General features: G+C 38.5%; 1 protein-coding gene across 3 annotated transcripts in view; it reads left to right on the top strand.

The window, feature by feature from the left end:
- The window catches only part of LOC130923020 (stereocilin-like), a 57,171-nt gene extending 37,889 nt beyond the window's left edge, over positions 1–19,282 (top strand). For 2 of the 3 annotated variants that reach the window (XM_057848402.1, XM_057848393.1), the window contains 14 exons: positions 2,610–2,668; positions 3,107–3,230; positions 3,358–3,437; positions 3,538–3,673; positions 4,117–4,322; positions 6,833–6,923; positions 7,013–7,184; positions 7,247–7,410; positions 9,034–9,189; positions 9,272–9,414; positions 14,051–14,199; positions 14,409–14,506; positions 18,612–18,759; positions 18,935–19,282. In XM_057848402.1, coding sequence (XP_057704385.1) covers positions 2,610–2,668; positions 3,107–3,230; positions 3,358–3,437; positions 3,538–3,673; positions 4,117–4,322; positions 6,833–6,923; positions 7,013–7,184; positions 7,247–7,410; positions 9,034–9,189; positions 9,272–9,414; positions 14,051–14,199; positions 14,409–14,506; positions 18,612–18,759; positions 18,935–19,053 — 1,845 coding nt within the window. In that variant the 3' untranslated portion in view covers positions 19,054–19,282. Of the gene's footprint in view, positions 1–2,609; positions 2,669–3,106; positions 3,231–3,357; positions 3,438–3,537; positions 3,674–4,116; positions 4,323–6,832; positions 6,924–7,012; positions 7,185–7,246; positions 7,411–9,033; positions 9,190–9,271; positions 9,415–14,046; positions 14,200–14,408; positions 14,507–18,611; positions 18,760–18,934 lie in introns of those variants that run through there. The other variant, XR_009064643.1, reaches the window with a different exon arrangement.
- The last annotated feature ends 746 nt before the right edge of the window (positions 19,283–20,028 follow it).

Below are 20,028 nucleotides of genomic sequence, written 5' to 3'. Positions count from 1 at the left end.
CTCAGTGGTCCAAAGTGCTTTTTTCAGATGAAAGCAAATTTTGCATTTCATTTAGAAATCAAGGTGCCAGAGTTTGGAGGTAGACTGGGGAGAAGGAAATGCCAAAATGCCTGAAGTCCAGTGTCAAGTACCCACAGTCAGTGATGGTCTGGGGTGCCATGTCAGCTGCTGGTTTTGGTCTACTGTGTTTTACCAAGGGCAGGGTCATTGCAGCTAGCTATCAGGAGATTTTGGAGCACTTAATGCTTCCGTCTGCTGAAAAGCTTTATGGAGATGAAGATTTCATTTTTCAACATGACCTCGCACCTGCTCACAGTGCCAAAACCACTGGTAAATGGTTTACTGACCATGGCATTACTGTGCTCAATTGGCCTTTCAACTCTCCTGACCTGAACCCCATGGAGAATCTGTGGGATATTGTGAAGAGGAAGTTGAGAGACACCAGACCCAACACTATGGATGAGCTTAAGGCCGCTATCGAAGCATCCTGGGCCTCCGTAACACCTCAGCAGTGCCACAGGCTTATTGCCTCCATGCCACGCTGCATTGAAGCAGTCATTTCTGCAAAAGGATTCCTGACCAAGTATTAAGTGCATAGCTGATATAATTAATTGAAGGTTTACTTTTTTTGTATTAAAAAACACTTTTTTGTATTGGTCAAATGAAATATGCAAATTTTTTTAGATAGGGATTTTTGGTTTTTCTTGACTTTTTTGCCAAAATCATCAATATTTAAACAATAAAAGGCTTGAACTTCTTCAGTTGTGTGTAATGAATCTAAAATATATGAAAGTCTAATGTTTATCAGTACATTACAGAAAATAATGAACTTTATCACAATATGCTAATATTTTTAGAAGGACTGGTACTTCAAGTAAGTGGAATAATCTGGCACATTCATCTGTTAACTAGTCTTTAACACTCAAAACAAGACGGGGAAAATTATTTGACTAGATTTAAGAAGAATGATCTAAGACGTCATGAATTTACAGCATACTGAATGCATTACTGACTGGCTGACTTCTTGTGTGGTTTTGTGCATGTTGAAATTATCATCTAACCACTGTGCCGTCATAAGAAGCATGCTTTCTTGACATCACTTGTCCAAATGTCCGTGGTGAAACAGATGTGATCGGCATGTTTTTCACGAAGAACGGTGGTCGTATAAACTGCATTATTTTTTTATCCGGGGCTTTGGCTCTCGGGTCATTTCGGTAAAAAAAACGTCTCTCGTCCGGCATCCCCTCCCGCCTGTGCTCTTCAGTCCATCCAGACGCCAGGCCTCTGTCTGGCCGTGGTGCTCGATGAGTTGAACCGGAGCGGCAGCGGCATCTACGTTCGTACTGGATATCTGCCCGCCCCGGCCGGCTTGCCCCGGCATGTTCGGGGCCTGGTTCTGCTTCGGACAGAAGCGCACGCTTTGCCTCTCGCACGCCGTGGGGGAACGCTCGAGAAACCGGGGAGTTCGCTGCAGGTCCCGCCACCGGGGAAACGGGCTCCGTTGGAAGACGGCTACTTCTTGACTATCGGTCTCGTGCCGGTGTATAGCCTTAGATAGAGTTTACCACCCGCTTTGGGCTGAACGAGGATGCTTTTTTCCGCCTCGTGGAACTTCTGCAGTGCATGTTTTGCAGATGGCGAGAGCGTCGTCTTTTTTTCACACACGGATATATCCAGCCAGGCTAGTGACAGTGTTGCCATTATCTCCAACTGCTTCTGTTGTGTAACTCCGCCTCCTCAACTCCTGCACCCTCAGGGGCTTCAGAGAGGGGAGGGGTTGAGGAGGCGGTGGTGCTGAATTCTTAGGTTGCGCAAATTTGGAGGCTAAATCAAGTATATAATTATCGGATTGCATTATCGGTTGAATTCTTTTTTACCTGGATTATCTGTGTTACGTCATAATTGCCATTATCGGCCGATAATTATCGGTATCTGATCGTGCATCTTTATATTATTTGTGCACTTTTGACCATTGAAGCCCTTTGTAGGGCAGGTGAGTATTTTTGTCAATAGTAATAATAAAACTTTGACCCAATAGACAGCACATTTTTTACATTTGGTGTGGCCTGCATGACCCAAAATGTGATATCAGGTCTCAATTCTAACTATATCTGCAAAGATTTTTTTATTTTCTTTTTAAAATTATTATTAATTATTTATTATTAATATTATTATATTTTTAAAATATTATTTTATATATTGTTTTAAATGTAAACTGCTAGGAAGATTGAATGAATGAAAACTTTTAAATGAATAAATATTTTCATAAATTAAAATATGACTTAAAAACAAAATTAATGGAATTAAAATGGATAAAAGTAATAATACACTCAGGTTGACATTGCCTGCCATTGACAATGATCGATGTCCAATTCATTTAAATTGGGAGGACTGGCTGTGAATGCTCTTATTTCAGTGAGTTAAATAGTGTCCTATAAAGGGATACATTGTGTAGCGGTATCTGTTAAGTGCAATATATAAAGACATATGCGGTGACCAGCAAAATATTGGCAACCATTTGTCAAAGTAAACTCGGGATAGTAACTATAGTTGTTTAAATAATTCAGGTTTTGCTACACACTTTTTTTTGTGTGTTTTTGTTTGGACAGGCTCAACTTCTGTTCAAGTGGATGCAGAACTCCAAAAACATTACCAGCAAGATGGTGAGGTAAGTCTATGTGTTACCATGGGAAAGTAGAGAAATGCTGTATGCCTCAATTTAAAAACGCCTGGTCCGACAAACAATTTGGGTATGTGTTGAACTGTACTGCATTGCAGTGGTGACTTGACATATAAGTTAGTTGAAAATTCATTCCATGACCATGCTCATAATTCAGCACACATTCTTGACTCAAATGTTCTTTCAAAATTTAAATGAATGAAACTACCATTACTCCTTTGAGCCATACCCCCCCAAAAAACAATGTTTAACTCATTGGCTGCCATTGACATTTGCTAGTGATAAACTAATGTAAATTAATCGTAGAAGGATGAAAAGAGACACATGATTGGGCATCAATTCTGCAGCTATTTTTAGAAGAGGCTATGTTGTTCTTGACTCCTGGTTTAAACTGTAAAATGTGCTAACGCACTTATGTGGTTGTAGGAACCTGGGCCACGTTGCGACTGGAATGACATGTAACTTTTTAAGACTTTGGAGCAATGACAGTGATTTTGCAGAGTTGCTTCACTTTGTAACCATGTTGCCTGGAAACTTGAGACCTGCTCTGGTGAGGGTTAATGCACCAAAAAATGCTGACTCATTAAAATTTCCAGTTCAATTACTTTCAGATTTGCATGCAAGTGTCTCCAAAAATGTCTTTACTGCTAACTTTTTTGTGTGTGTTACATATCAAGCGGAAATGTATTGTAGAGGAAGTGCGAATATCTCCTCAACTTGATGTCACTTTGAGCCCTCGCTTTTCTGCTACTTTACCGCAAGTATCTTCTTGTGTAGTATATAGACGCAACCCTTACATAAATCATTCACAGTTTGCAAAAAAATACTACTTCTGCTGTGCTCTCTCTCTCTGTCAGAGTGACAATGATGGACGACCTTTCCAATACATCCCTAAGGGCTATTCTCGACCATGTTCAGTCACACTTAGCTGATTTCCTCCAGCTGCCATATTACAAGCAGTCGAACATGGCAGAAAAGGCTGTAAGGGAACTGGTAATATTATTTATAATCGTCATTCAAGTATCATTATCTTTGTGGAGGTAGTTTTTGAATTAGTTCTACTATTGGCTGGACTGAGATTGTGCAGACGTATCCATGATTGGGGTCATGGCCGCTTTTGATGTATGAGAGCCAATGTAAGTGCAGTATCGAAATGTCTCACTTTCTATATGTGTGTAATAAGAAAGGCTGGTAAAAGTAGAACAAACACTTTGTTTGTTTGTAGTATTAAAACTGCAAGTAAGATTTTTGAATTACCTTGAAAGATGAAAATTAAACGAATGCATAATAAAAACATTTCAAAATTTATAATTACACACTGAACGAGATATTGAAACAGCTACGTGCCTTGAATTTGGAAGCATTTTGAGTCATTAGGAGATTTGTGATATAAATATTTACAATAATAACTGTATCACAGCATGTGGGCTCTGCAGGGCTCCTCTTCTCATAATGTGGGTGAGATTGACGGCCCTATTCTGGACTTGCTGGGCCCTCTTCTGCCTTTCTTGGATAGAGACAGTTTGGCTGCGGTAGACAAAGGTGCTCTGGCTTTGCGGCTGGAGGAAATGAGGAGCTTCTGTTTTCCAAAAGAAGCCTTGCAAGATATCAGTGTCCTACTCACACAGAAAGACCTCATGGGGTAAATCAGACTTTAAAAATATCATTCAGTCAACAGATTTATAAAAGTTACACTCATTCAATATATTGTACAGTGGTACCTCGACATACGATCGCGTCGACACACGATTTTTTCTCATCCGACGTAAAATTTGACATGCCATTTGTTTCTACATCCGAAGAAATGCTCGAAATACGACGATTCATGTTCATGACAGTGCCGCAATTTCATTGTTTTCCCGCAAGACTGACGCAAGGCGGATTTTCTTGTGAGAGATATCAACATGGGTTCCAAGAATGTTAAAGCAGGTAATGAAAAAAGAAAAAAAGGTGAGGCTTACCATTGAAATAAAGATGGAATGATAGAAAAAGATGAGCGTGGGTTGCATGTCCATGAACTGCTTGACAATACTCCTTCGACCTCTATTCGCCAGTCTTTATACGTTAAGGTGACAGTTATTATTCTGGTACCATCGCCAAAGAGATCACCAGCTTTGTCAGGTCATTTATTGCAGAACTTGTGGAACACAACACTCGTCGCCAACTGATAGCAACAACAAGACGTTAAAAGAGAAAGTCAACTGCACTCTCTCCCTCCGCTGTCAGCCCCGCGGTGCGTTCAGGTACACTACGCAAAATACATTACGTATTTATTTTGCTCTTTTAATTGCTTTTTGCAATAGTAACAGCATTATTTATTAAGGGATTTTGTAAAAAAAGCACTGAGCTGGTCTGACTAGAAGAATGGATACCACTGCAGATAGTCAGGTTAGAACAATAATGATGCCTGTCCCGAATTAATCAGACCAAAACTTTCTCTTCATCAACGCGTTGTCTTTATATTTTCTTTCTATGAAAACGTAGGCCTGATATGCCTGATCAGAAAAACAACAAATTGCAACTCGCCACCAGGGGGATTCAAAACACGTAACATGCAAACAACCTGGCATTTTTAACAGATTTAATGTAGGTTTTTGGGCTGTGGAATGAATTAATGGAATTATAATGTATTATGGGAAAATTCTGTTCGACATATGACCATTTCGACTTACAAACAAGGTCTTGGAACTAATTAACTTCGTATGTAGAGGTACCACTGTATATGTACATTATAATAAAATACAAATTAACCAAATAAAAATGAATACAACTAGAAATACACTCTAGAGCCCCTTTCACACACTCCGAAACACTGAGAATATCGCAGGATTTAACCGGGCAGCATTTGTATGTGAAAACAATTTCCCGGGTCAATTAACACGGAGACTAGCGGACATTTCACGGGTCGCATCTTAGTATGATGTCCGAGACTTTCCCGGGAAGCGGTGTGTGTGAAAGCAGGCGTTAAATTGCCGGGTCACAGCACGATGGCTGATGACGTAAATATCATGGCGGGCCGATCGTCACTTCCTCCCTCTTCGCAGTAAGACGAAAAGCGGTAAACAAACAGCACAATTATCAACATAGCAAGCTGGAAATAGCTGGATTAAAATGAAAACACAACGAAATTAAATTGCTACGCGATCTTAGAGCCAAGGAAGAAAGTCCATCGTCCATCTTTGGAAATGTGTGGTTTATTTTGTTGCTGATGTTAGGGTCCGGTACTACGGAAACAAGGTTGTACTTTAAAGCAAAAAACAACAGAGGGATGCGTTCAATGGTTTATTAAATACAATAATACATGCGATCGCTGAAAAGGGGGATTTACACAACGCATCTGTGACAGTAGAAATAAGAAAGCGAGTCCATTGTCCATCTTTGGAAATCCGTGGTTTATAGGGTTAAAGGGTTTATTAAATACAAAAACACACGCAATTGCTGAAAAGGGGGAAAAACACAATGGGTCCGTGACAGCAGGTCGACGGGGATCAATAAAATACTGACCTAAGCGGTAGGCAGAGAGCTGATATGACAACGAAACAAAACCAGTGGGATTCTTCCTTCCACCCTTCTCTTGGATCGCCGGGGCCTAAATACAGTCTTGATGAGCTTGAATTGGCTGCAGTTACGACGTCGGGAACGCTCCCTTTAGTACTCAATTTGACCAACATTATGACAGCCGATGCCGACCAAAAATGACGTAATGTCTGGGTTATAAAATAGCACCGGCAGCCCTCCCCGCACAGAGAGCGTCAGTGGGCAACACGGGACAAGTCTGTGAAAGTGTCCAACCCGGTCATTCTCGGGACATCTCTACATGCGTGAAAGCAATGACGCAAGTAGATCCTGCGTCACGGTACATGGGAATTTCCCTGGATATGTGTGTGAAAAGGGCTTAGGTATGGTCCCAAACAACACTCTGAAGTTGATTTTTTTTTCAGATTTTTAAGATTTCATAGTATTTAACTCTCTACCTGCCATTAGCTGCGATGGACATCCAATTCATTTAAAGTGCGAATGTGACTGGCTGTTAATGCTAATGTTTTATTGCATTAAATGTTTTTGGATGTCTAGTGCCGTCAACGGTAGCCAATGAGTGCACCATAGGGTCAATGTGACATTGACTAACAGATATGACTGCTTCTTTTATAGGGAACCATCAAAGTGGAAAGCTGGAGACATTGAACATTTGGGAAGGCTGATGTTTTCCCTTTCAGCAAAACAGATTAACTCCATCCCACTGGTGTGCACCTGACCCTGTTGAATAACTTGTTATATGTTATCCCAAGGCTGTCTAAAAATGAGTATGTGACACACTGTGCCCCTGTTTAGAAAGTGTTGAATAAAGACACAGTGGAACAGGTTCTTGTGGGTCAAAAACGCTGGGAGCAGAGCGCGGTTGGTGAAGTGTGTTTAAAGTGGCGCAAGGACCAACGTCTTCAAAAAGAGACAACTCAGAGCCTCGTGCGAGGGATTGTAAAAGTCCAAGGCGGTGGTGCACAAGGTTCAGTATTTTCTTTTGTGAACTAAAATAGACTATGAATCATACTCTAAGCCATGTTACAGTTCCCAGCTGTGCAGACATCAGAGGTACATTCCCCTCTGCATGGACATCATCTCAGTTGAGCCGCATGACACAAGTCGACTTGACAGAGTGTGTAGAAGTCTTCGGCCAGGACACTTCACTGAGCTCTGAGCAGCGCCGGGCACTATGGGTCAGACTTAGGCAGGTTAGTAAACAACTCTGTGTCAGTGCGGCTGTCACAAAGAAATGTGGCTCACAAAAGTAAATCCTGTGCATTGGCTTCATATTTCTCACAAATTCAATTTCTGTAATCTCCAATCAAAGATTAAGGACTAAGGAAATCGGAAAATATTTACTGCTTTATTTCTCTTTAATAATTTAAAAATAAACAAATAAATCTATGAAAAGAATGGATATTATTTATAGTTGTTTTTGTTTATGTTATTAGCTCATTCACTGCCATTGACAGTCAAATCCATTTCAACTGGGAGGGGTGTATTACCTGATAATTGGATTGGATGTTTGTCAATGGAAGCCAATGAGTTAAAAAAAAAAAAAAAGGGGGGGGGGGGACTATTTCCTCTTTCCCCTTTTTATTTTTTATGGACAAAATGTAAATTAAAAAATACAATTTAAAAATAAATGAACATTTAAAAGAAAGTAGGAAATACAGAATATATGGGGGTGGAGTGCCTCAGTGGTATAATAGTCCTTCCCCAACCCAGAGGTTGTGCATTCAATTCTCCACCCTTGTGACATTGTCTAAGTATCCGTCAGCAAGATACTGAACCCCACATTATTCTTGGTGCTACATCATCAGTGGTAGAATGAGGATATTGTGTCAAAGTGCTTCGAGTGCCTATACTAAAGGTGTAACTCCATATTCACTCTTTTCCCCTTACCAACTGAAAAAAAAAGTACAGTATTTACTCTTTACCCCTTTTTTGAAACTAAAATTGTAAAAAAAAAAAAAAAAAAAAAAAAAAAATGGAGGTGAGGACACACAATTCACAAGAAAAAGAAAGCAAAAATCAACTAAAGCACATTTATTAAGTAAAGAACAATCAAAAGCTGGCCGGCCAGGACTAAATCCCCTGGAGTGCCCCAGGTGCCTTCGAGAGATTCCCTCCCAACCTTCCGAATATTACACTTTATATTATGGCTATGCAAACCGGAAAGTTTTCCCCACCAACTGTGTAAAAACAGTGGAAGATCACTAGAGTCACTCTTATCTGGATAACCTTGATGAGGAAGGAAAAACAGATATAGAGTTCACAGATGTCAGTAATATACTAGCAATGAATGAATATGCAAGTTCATATGAAATGAACAAATGTGTGAGTATAAGTAAATACATCTTCAATATATATCAAAATGAAAAAGAAATAAGAACATATTTGTTATTAAAAGGCTAAAAAAATAGGATTTGGACAATTTTTAGGTCAATAACATCCATAACAATTAATCGACTTCCAAAATAGTTGCTGATTCATATGATCATTGATTCGTTGTCGATTAATTGGATCAGTGTTGCCAAATAATGGCCCCCAAAAGGAAACCATAATTATGATATGGCCAGCGACGAACATAGGTTTTACACGTACAGCATTATTATATAAAATAGTAAACATGATAACAAATTGTGGTAAGAAACACTAGTTTACATATTATTAAAACTAGCTTTTGTATTTAAATCTTATTACATTTTTCTTAGCGTTTACCTAATGAAGTGTCCATTGATTGTATCACTCCACTTAGTCTGCATCACAGTTAACGGCGTGGCCCAAAAGTACTTTCAGTGCCATCATCAGTCTTGCGTCCATTTCAGGCATTCAATCCAGTGAGTGAGCTCAGAACAGATGACGTCCTGACTCTTGGTTCTCTGGTGACCGAGATGACAGTTAGAGAACTGCATGACAGCTCGCTGACTGATCTGGCTGTGTTGGCCCATCTAGGGACACTGTCCTCCTGGAGCACAAAGAAGGTCAATTAAATTCAAATGTGAAGTTGATACATGTTGACTTAAAAACTAGTGGATGTGCCAATCATTCCTTGTGCCTTTTTAGATGAGAACAGTCATTTTGGGGGCAATGCACAAGAGCAAATTGAAAATCGAGCAGCTTTCAGTCATTGAGCTGGCGATATTTGGTCACCTAATCTGTGGTTTATATCCCTCGGAGATGAAAAGATTGAATGCTTACAACCTTAGGTAAGTCAATTAACTCGTGTATGGGTCATTGCAGAATTGAAGGACATTTTACGTCCCTCCCTTCACATGTTAAATCTAAATACTAAAACATGCAGAGTAGATGTATTTGTCGTCGTCCTGAGACCAAATCTTAAAAGTGACTAACAGAAAACAATTTTGGAAAATAATGAAAATAAATAAATAAATAAATAAATACTGCATGTACCCCCTAAAATCCCATGTTTCTCTTGTTCCATCCCGACTTAATGACCAAATTGAATCTCAAACAAAACAAATTTTAATATTTGGGTGTAATTTGTTGAATTGCTGTCTCTTGTAATTGTGGCATTTTTTAAAACCCTTAGGGGACAGTTCAAAAGTTATTCAAAAGTTATCATGGTCTTAACTCATTCGCTGCCAGCCTAGTTCACAGAGTATGTTTTGTGTTTGTTATTAAAAGATGGAAATTGATCATGAAAAAAAATCTATTGACGGCAATAGACATCCAATGCATTTCAACTGGAAGGGGCTCCCAGTTAAAATGGAATGGACGTCTTTTGCCGTCAATTGCTACCAAAGGGTTAAGATAGTTGAAGCCACAAGAACTTTATAAAACAAAACGAAAATAAATCAGTAAAATCTCCAGAGCAAAATTCACACGGGACATACTTACTAGAATTTGAATTCATGTCTTCGTCTTCATTCTGTGGAGCAGTTCTATTAGATTTTAGTGCTGCTTTCGAATTCATCGACCACAATGTATTACTGAAAAACCTTAGGTGCATTGGCTTTACTCATCTGGTATAGCTTGGATTGAAAGTTATCTAACCAGTAGAACTCAGACAGTTTTGTTTAATGGGTGCTTCTCAAATATACAACAAATACAATATGGAATTCTGCAAGGTTCTTCACGAGGGCCGTTGCTCTTCTCTATTTTTACAAATGACCTCCCACATGTCTGTGAAAATGCCAGTGTGTGTATGTTTGCTGACGATTCAACACTCTATAATCTGCACAAACAGTGGCGGAAATCACCTCAGCCCTCAACAAAGAGCTGCAGTGGGTGTTCAAATGGATCTCTGATCACAAAATGGTTCTTAACATATCAAAAACTACGAGCATTGTTTTTAGGACCAAATAAATTGATACAAGGCTTGGTATCGCTTCTCTCCTTTCTGAAAAACATTTAGACATTGTGCAAACCAGACAGATTGTTTAAGCATTACATTCTTAGCTCAACTCTGCATGCATACCCCACCAGACATGCTACTAGTGGCAACTACACTATAAGTATCATTAAAACTAACTCGAAACAACATACTGTATTATGTAGAGCTATGGTGGAATGGAATGCCCTTCCAGACCAAATAAAAAAAAACCTCAAAAGTAATTAAATAAATAAATAAATAAAGCAGTATTTTAGGGTCAACTATACTCAATCTTTAATGCAAATTGTAATGGAATTCTTTCTCTTTGTTCTTGTCTACTTATTTATGACATTGTCGATTTACCTCCTTACTGTCTTTTTTTCTGTCAGTATGTTGAATTATGTCTGTTTTAGTCTGAATTTTCAAGATAAGAATTTATTCTCTTCTTTCTTTTGTATATAGCCCATGTTGATTTGTATGTTGATTTCTTGTTTATGTTTTGTGTAGAACCCAGGAAGAATAGTGGATGGGTTCATCAGCTAATGGGGATACTAATAAACTACAAAAATTCTAGTCTTTTAAAAAAAACTGTATTACAATTAGTTTCATATTTTTAGTTTTTTAAGTAATTTAATTTATTAATATTTATATTTATTTCTTATAATTTGTGGAATTTTTAAAAAATGCGTTATTTTCATTCTCTTTTTTATTCATTAGATTCTATAGCAGGGTTCAGCAACCTTTTTGGTGTGGAGTGCCACTTTCAAATTTTGTTGTCAATCAGTGTGCCACACCAAGATTAATGACGCACATCTGAATGTTTATATCCAACAGAGCTGTAATTTTACTCGATACAAAAAAACATGGACATACATTGAAATCTTAAAACCACCATTCTTCTTTATCAATTAACTAAACAATATATGCATATTGTAGAAAATATCAAAACTTGAAAATAAGTGCAACAGTAATAACCGCTGTACAGCAGCATCATCTTATGTAAACATATTACACCCAAACACCCCAGCAGGAAAAGAGGAATAGGTGTGATTCTCAGGTCAGGTCTTTCACACAGTACAGAGCAGGCTATTTTAACCTTCAAAGTCAGAACAGCCGACTTTAAACCAGTGAATTACAGTGGGGAGAACAAGTATTTGATACACTGCCAATGGGTTTTGGCAGTGTATCAAATACTTGTTCTCCCCACTGTATATGCACAATTTTAGATTTTATATTACAAATATGCCTTCCTGAATGTGATACCTGTCCCTGTTTTCCATGAATTTTCATGTTTTGTCTAGTAGTGGCGTTTGACACCTGTTGTGCGACACACAACACACAACACAGAGCTAGCGGAAGTAACCAGCCAACCAGTTGTTACCGCCATCCCCAAGGGGCCGCTGTCCCCTACAATATGACCGGCTGACTAGCCAGTGGCGCCTCCAGAAATTTTTCATAGGGGTGGCCAGATGGGGCCACTTAAAATCTTGGGGTGGCCAAAACTAAAAGCCATAATTTCAGGTTTTCATTATATTATTGCAGTAAAAAGGTCAGGGGAAAATTATCAGAAAGACTTAAGGGCACGGCTACTGATATACTTTCGTGTATTGTGTAATATTTGATGTTACTAATGATTCAGTGTGCATAGTCCATAACTGTCCAGTCAACATTTTGAGTTCCACAACAATTCTGTTTTTAATGTGTTATGTATATATTACGCATAAGGCATAACTAGGGCTGTCAAATGATTAAAATTTTTAATCGAGTTAATCACAGCTTAAAAATTAATTAATTGTAATTAATCACATTTCAAACCATCTCTAAAATATGCCATATTTTTCTCTAAATTATTGTTGGAATGGAAAAATAAGACAAGACGGATATATACATTCAACATACTGTACAAAGGTACCGTATTTGTTTATTATAACAATAAATCCACAAGATGGCAATAACATTATTAACATTCTTGCTGTGAAAGGATAGAAAGTGATTCTTAAAGGATAAATGTGAGTTTGTTTTATATATTGTGACTAAATATTGCCATCTAGTCTATTTGTTGAGCTTTCAGTAAATGATACTGTAGCGACTTAACTGTTCTGCCCAAATGCACGATGGGAAGTGGTGCAACCATGACTGTGTTTGGTGGCTGCAAATGCTATATCTTCTCTGCGTTGGGTATACTACAGGGTGTTAAGAAAAAGCTTCCCACAATATTTATAGTTACTGTGGGAGAGATGACAAAGTTTTTGCCAATTAAAAGCACGGCCTCAATGAATGCTTGTATCTACTCCACTCCCTTGACACTGCCTCTTATTTCTGTATATAAGTAAAACGGCGGCATTGTAGGCTGTTTGCAGCAATCCGTGAGTGCGTCGTACCGCGAATGCGTTAATTGCGATAAATATTTTCACGTGATTAAAAAAAATTAATTACCGCCCGTTAACGCGATAAATTTGACAGCCCTACATTTAACAAAAGAAAATAAATGCATTCATTTGGGATGAAATGCATAACTGATGCTACAACAATCTAACGATATACTGGCAAGCGGGGTGGCCAGTGGGGTGGCCAACCAATTTATAGGGGTGGCCGTGGCCACCCCTGGTCACCCCCTGGTGGCGCCACTGTTACTAGTTAAGCGTAGAAGAAGAAGTGGGTGTCTGGGCGAGGAAAAGAGAGAAAGCGAAGCAAGGTGTTGAGAGAGTTGCACGGAGAGCGCCGTGAAAAGTGGCTGTGTACCCCGCTGGTTTTTGTTTTGTTCATAAAAGTCTCCAGCAAAAAGCCATCCAACGAGTCCCTGTGTTCTTATACACATCGCCACCTCTCCGAAGTAAGCACCGGACGAATCGACGACAACGAGCCATGTTAATCGTCGGTCCACTCCACACTACGGTGTGGAGATGAAAGCCCTGCAATTACCAAAAGTGCAGATTGGTAACACAGTTTACTTCTGCCAGCTCTCTGATTGGTTGGCTTTGTGACACGTTAGTAGCCTGTGCTGAATTGAGCGCGTAGAGAAAAAAAAAACGACGAGCGCAGGAGTCGAGAAATTGAGAAAGAGCTGGAGGTGTGCTCAAAATCCATTATTGCTGCATATAACGCCATAGGCAGAGGGTGTGGGAGTGGCGCCTCTGTAAATCCCCTAAATAACAAAGCGCGCAACTGAAAATGTCTTAATTTCAGGTAAAAAGGCGGTTTTTAAATGTATTTTTATTTATTTATTTATTTATTTTTAAAATTTTGCCATGCGCTCGCGTGTTACCCTTCACGTTCCAGTGTTGACACGTGTGTCATAGGTTGCCGACCCCTGTTCTATAGTGTTTATAGAGCAATTGGTAAATGCGGACAAATGGGCCTATGTGCAAGTTGCCCAATTGGCAGAACAACACACCGGCTAACAGATGTACAGTACACTAACTAGAAAAATGATGCCCACACATAGGAATAATGTGAATATTTTGCATATGTTCAGAGGAGTAAATTAGGAACTTTTCTTCCTGAGGCAGCATGGCGGTCCGGTTCCTTCGGGAAATGTCCTTACCATGCACAGAACAGCAGATGGAGGCTTTGACAAGTCGTTTGTCCAGATATGAGGCCTTTGGTCCAGTCAGTGCTTGGGGACCTGAAGTTTTTACAGAAATTGGGACACTGGCAGGTACAGACAAATGTAATATCCCAAAGGATGTTTTTCTTGCCAACCGTTTATTGTCTCTCATCCAGACTGAGGAAGGACAATTCTTGATGGATTGGAACAATTAAAAATAAAATGTCCTTCGGGTTTGGGAGTAGGACTGGAAAAGTTTCTCTATTTTGAGGTACATTCATGATCTAACAACAATGTTTGTGAAACTTCTGTATGCTCAGTGGGCCTGGAAGACATTGTTTTGTCAGCTCTGACACAAGAACAAGTGGAAGGACTCACCACTGAAGCAATCAGCCTGCTGTCACCCAAAAAGATGGCAGTAAGTTCCGCCTTTGATTCCATGGCAAGACGTCTTGTGCGTAGTTTCTTTCAAGCAGATTCCACTGCAACTCAAGACTCAAGCCTTTTTAGTACTATATACAAAAATATTATCATAGAGAACCTTAGTGGGGCTATTCACTTCTGTTGAGACAAAATCAGCTGGGTTCATAGAAGGCAAGGCAAGGCAAATTTATTTATATAGCACAATTCAACACAAGGCAATTCAAAGTGCTTTACATCACATGAAGACCATAAAAATCACATTTAAATCAACACAACGTAAAAACCAAGACAAAAGATCGCATTTAATCACAGAATAAAAAAAAAAAAACAAAACAAAACAAAAAAACTACTACTACTAATAATAATTGAAATCAGCAGTGGAGATAAGCACAAGAGGAATAGAAAGCAGATAGATTGAGTTATATAGACAGTTATGGATATGCAGTGCTAAACAAAAGCGTTTTTAGCCCTGATTTAAAGGAGCTAACAGTTTGAGCATACTTCAGACATTCGGGTAACTTGTTCCAGAGGTGAGGAGCATAATAACTAAATGCTGCCTCACCCTGCTTGGTTCTTGTTCTTGGAACATGCAGAAGACCCGTTCCAGACGACCTTAGGGGTCTAGATGTCTCATAGGAATCTAACAAGTCAAGCATGTATTTTGGTCCAAGGCCATTAAGTGTTTTGTAGACGAGCAGTAGTATTTTATAGTCTATCCTTTGACTCACTGGAAGCCAGTGTAGCGATTTCAAAACCGGTGTAATGTGGTCCAGCTTCCTTGTATTTGTGAGGACTCTGGCTGCAGCATTCTGTACTAGCTGCAGCTTCCTGACTGATTTTTTATCAAGACCTGTAAATATACCGTTGCAGTAGTACAATCTGCTGAAAATGAATGCATGCATAAGTTTTTCCATGTCTTGTTGAGTCAGAAGCCCCTTAATTCTGGTTATATTTTTTAGGTGGTAATAAGCGGATTTAGTGACGGCGAAAGTAAGACTATAGATTTTACAACTTGTACACAACCTCAAACAGCAGTGGTCAACCTACAGTTTGGTTGAATTTTGATAAAAAGAAAACCATACTGTCTTTTTCCATTTAAACTTTGCAATATAGGCCATATTTCAAGTGACGCGCGTTCAGTGAACGTTATCGCTTAGTAAGTGTGTAAATCATCAATTTCCTGATGATCCAATATGATATCGATTCTCAGGACAAGCCAAGTCAAATGAATTTTTAGCCCTATATCATCCAAAAAATATTCCAAAGGGCTTCACAGATAAATATGATATAATATCTATTCATTTCACATGATCAGTCTCATTTAACCCGAAGCAATAAAAAATATAAAGCAATTATGTTTCTGAATTTTGTTTCCGAAACATTTCAGACATTTAGATGAAAAGCATTCTTGTGGTTACATTTTATTTGAATGCTTCCCATGACAGTTCGGGGCGGGGAGCAATTCGAATGATTTATTACCTACAATAGGATTTATCACACTTGGATTGGCTTACACTGGCTGATTTCATGAGAACTTTTCCCACTCGTGTAAACATATTTCAAATGCCAGAAACAACTATCAGCAATTTTGCAATGCAATTTTGGAGCTTTGGAATGATGTTATTGATGACTTGGAGCGAGTCTTTATTCGTGTTTACATACCAGAGGAGGTGCGTAGAGTAGCCAAAAATCTTAAGTAAGAGTAGTGTTACTTCAAAATAATATTACTCAAGTATGAGTAAAAGCAGTCATCAAAAAAATGTAGTCAAATGCAAGTTAAAAAAATATTTGGTGAAAATAATACTCAGGTAATGAGCAACATTGTGAGTAACCTATGATGTTATAATTTTTTTTAATTTTATTGTAACTGTTTGTTTTTTTTTCTCAGCACAGTCTTCGATATGAACTATTAATATTGCACTGGACTATAACCTATTACATAAATGCATCAAGCCAAAGAAATACCAAAAAAGAAAAAAAAAAGGATCATTGAATTCCAGCAAGAGAAAAAAATCTGCAAAACTGAAGCATCATTCGTCCAAAGAGCATGAGTGCCCTCTAGAAAACAGTTCCTGGTTTAAATTGTTGAATAATGAATAGTTCCTTCATAGTTCCTATTATGAAATTTAAAGGATCATATCTCCTATTTTCCGTGGTCAATCAGTGCCGAATAAAAACTGGGAAAGAGGTTAAAATCCACGCTTTCGAGTCATGTTAAAGGCAGCGCTTTGTGTCAAATACTTATCTTTCTACGGTACTTTAAAGACGCAATGGGATTGAACAGGCCGGGGTGATCATAGAACGGCAAACTTTAGTCTGATTGGTATAATGCAATCGTAATTATTGTTGCAACGTTTCATTGGTGAAACTGATAGAGCTACTGTTGGCATCGCTTAAAAGAAAAAAAAAGGAAAATCTAATATGTAGAATAAAGAGGAAAAAATGTTACGACTAGTGTAGCCCAAAGTAGTGGAGTTAGAGTAGCGTTTCTTCTTCACAAATCTACTCAAGTAAACGGTAAAAACTATGGTTTAGTAAAACTACTCTTAAAAGTACATTTTTCTCAAAAAATTAATCAAGTAAATGTAATGGCGAAAATGTAAATAGTCTAGCATTTCATCAGACTGTAGTTATCACTGTTCGTGCTGCATACGCAAAATGTGTGCCCATACCTACTTTTTTGTTTAGTCATGGATGTGCCACATTAGGCCCATTTTCACGCTCTCCAGCGCACAGAATCTTAGTAAATTAGACCTTAAGTCTTAATTAATGAGGGCGTGGTCATAAAAGGTATTCTTTTTATTCAAGTAGACTTCACATACATACGTGGATTTTCGGGGGGGGTCCTACCCTCCCTGGTGGCCGAAAAGTGTCATTGCATGTAATTGACTTTCCTATACAGTATATGATTTTAAAATGAAGAATTTTCCGGTAAAATATTGTCTATAAAAGTTGTAAAGCAAAAAAACAAAAATGAAATGAAATGAACAAAAAAGTACAATTTAATTATTTAAAAAAAAAAATATTTTAAATATTTTTATAGTTGGTCAAATTATTTTTTGAAAACTTATATGTGACTAGCACCTCAGACGGTCATTTGCTTTGCTTAGCCAAAACCACTCGAGGACCGAAAAGGCAAGATGGATATACGTCAGTTTTTCAAACCTAAGCTTTCAAATGCGACAACAACTACTAAGCAAGAACCAAGGATTGAAAATATGGACCATGTAACACGAGAGACCACCGCCAAAATGGTGAGCGGAGTTTCAATTTGCCCCACTAAAGACGCTAATTGTACAACAGAGCCACCACCGGTGTCTTGCCAATGTAGTTAGCCCCGTCAAAAATTCTGTCCCCTGGCCGTGGGAGCGCGCACACACACATTAGTTATGAGGGTTGTCGACTTAAACAATTGAAACCAGAAAAGAACCACAGTTATATACAGTAAAATACAGTTCTATATTTTGGACATCGACGTTTACTAAACTGGAGAAACTCCATCCATCCAGTATGTGAACTACAGTAAAGGTCATCCTACGAGTAAAACAGTGAAACATTGCCTTTTTTAACGTTCAGTACGTATGTTACGGTATATGACAGAAAAAAAAGTTTTTTTTGATGGATGTGCCATTTTTTAAAACCTCGTAGATAGAGTACATCACCCAAACACGGAAATCAAGCAAATCAGTGCAGTGCAGTGGCTCCACCCAGACTGGGGTAATTACATTGGCACGACACCGGTGGGCGTTCCCTAGTCAATGGATGACGATCTTGGCGAAAAGTATAGCCTAAGCAGCCTGATTTTAGAATTCCCATCAAGAATGATGGGAAACAAAAAAACGCTCATTTTCAAGTTATTCTTATAAATATTCTTGTAAGTTAATTTTATTGCTGACACTGCTTTTCGGGATCATCAACACATTGTGCCCCCTCTGCCCCAGAAGTCAAACTCCGCCTATGTTCACATATCACACTTATGTACATTCTTAACACACACATATATACAAAAGATGTGCATGAGCTAAGAAATCATGAAAAAACTCAGACAAAAACACACTTTTCCTTGTTACTTGATACTGAAAATGATGTGTGCCTGTCAGGTGGTGTTCAGTGCCATTCAGTTATCCTGGCTGACTGTGGAGCAGGCTTGGGCCATCACTGAGGACCAGTGGACTGAGCTGGACAATGAGCAGAGACATTCTGTGGAACTCGCTCGCTACGAAGGAGATGTACTTCTAGAGATGAGAGGTATGTGCTGACACAACAATGGTTATAGAAACTAATTTACCTGGTCGTACTAAGGCTGTTTTTCTAATCCAAAGATTTATTTTATGTATTTAATATGGTAATGTGTGTTTCTATGCAACGCCTGTGATTTTTACGGTGTAATGCCAGCACTCGAGAATTTTTTTTGCCTGCACAGGGAGAAATTCAGCTACAGCTGCACTGAAAAATGACTGCTTCGCTTTAAGCTTTGTGGCTCCAAGTCTCTGGTTATGGCATCTCATTGGAAATGCTTCAGGAAGTTTAATTAGCATTTGACATCCCTTGTCATACACATATTTGTACTTAAATAAATATTTTCAATTGTATTATTAATTTTCTGTGATGGTTCCTTTAGTTAATGATGCACAAGTTTTATGCACAGGTTTTAATTTTAATGAATGTTTAAATGCAATGTAAGTGTATATATATGAATTGGTATCCAGAATAACAACTGGAAATCATATAGTTCATGTTGTAGATGTTATTGTTACATCACTTGACTTTAATAACAATTAAAAAATTTAAATACAAGCTTTGCCTCAAGCTTTACAAATTAATGTAGTTTCCAGTGATTTTTCCATGTACATGCCCTAATCCATTCCGAGCTCCCCAAATTTAGACATAAATCTTTTATAAAGCATAAAAATTCATCAAAATGTGTAAGAAATACACGTTACAATTAGATTATTGCACAATAAACATAAAATGAGAGTTGTGCATAATGTAAAAAAGAATGAAAAAAGAATTTTAAAAAACATAATAAAAGTTAATACACTCCCATAAAGCTGTTGGAACAGCAACACGAAGATGCTGGGATACACACATACACATCCAGTAGAGGTCCCTCTTAGCAAATGTAGTAAAACTCTGACAACCCAAGGCTCTGTCAAATTCTCTCACTGAAATTGACTGAGTAAACGAACGATTTATGGATGATGGCGGGAGTTCAAATTTCTATATTTGCACTACCAAAGGAGACCATTATTATACTCGAGGCGAAATGCTACCACTCACACCTTAAAAGCGAGAAATGCCACAGGCCGAATATATATCTTGCTATATAACGTTTGCCTGGTGCACCAGACTCACCGCTGTTCCAGCTATAAAGTCTGGCGACCGTTCAGCGGATCAAATTCCCAGTGCGGAGCAACCCACAGCAAACAGACAGCGGAGTGGACCAATCAGCAACGGGCGGACGTGCCATTGAATAAACATACGAGGAGAGGGGAGAACAGAGAGGTTTATCCAACA

The sequence above is a fragment of the Corythoichthys intestinalis genome, chromosome 1 (genome assembly GCF_030265065.1).
Source record: "Corythoichthys intestinalis isolate RoL2023-P3 chromosome 1, ASM3026506v1, whole genome shotgun sequence".
Classification (NCBI taxonomy): domain Eukaryota; kingdom Metazoa; phylum Chordata; class Actinopteri; order Syngnathiformes; family Syngnathidae; genus Corythoichthys; species Corythoichthys intestinalis.
Note: the sequence above shows the minus strand (reverse complement) of the source record. Positions and strands in the feature narration are given on the sequence as shown.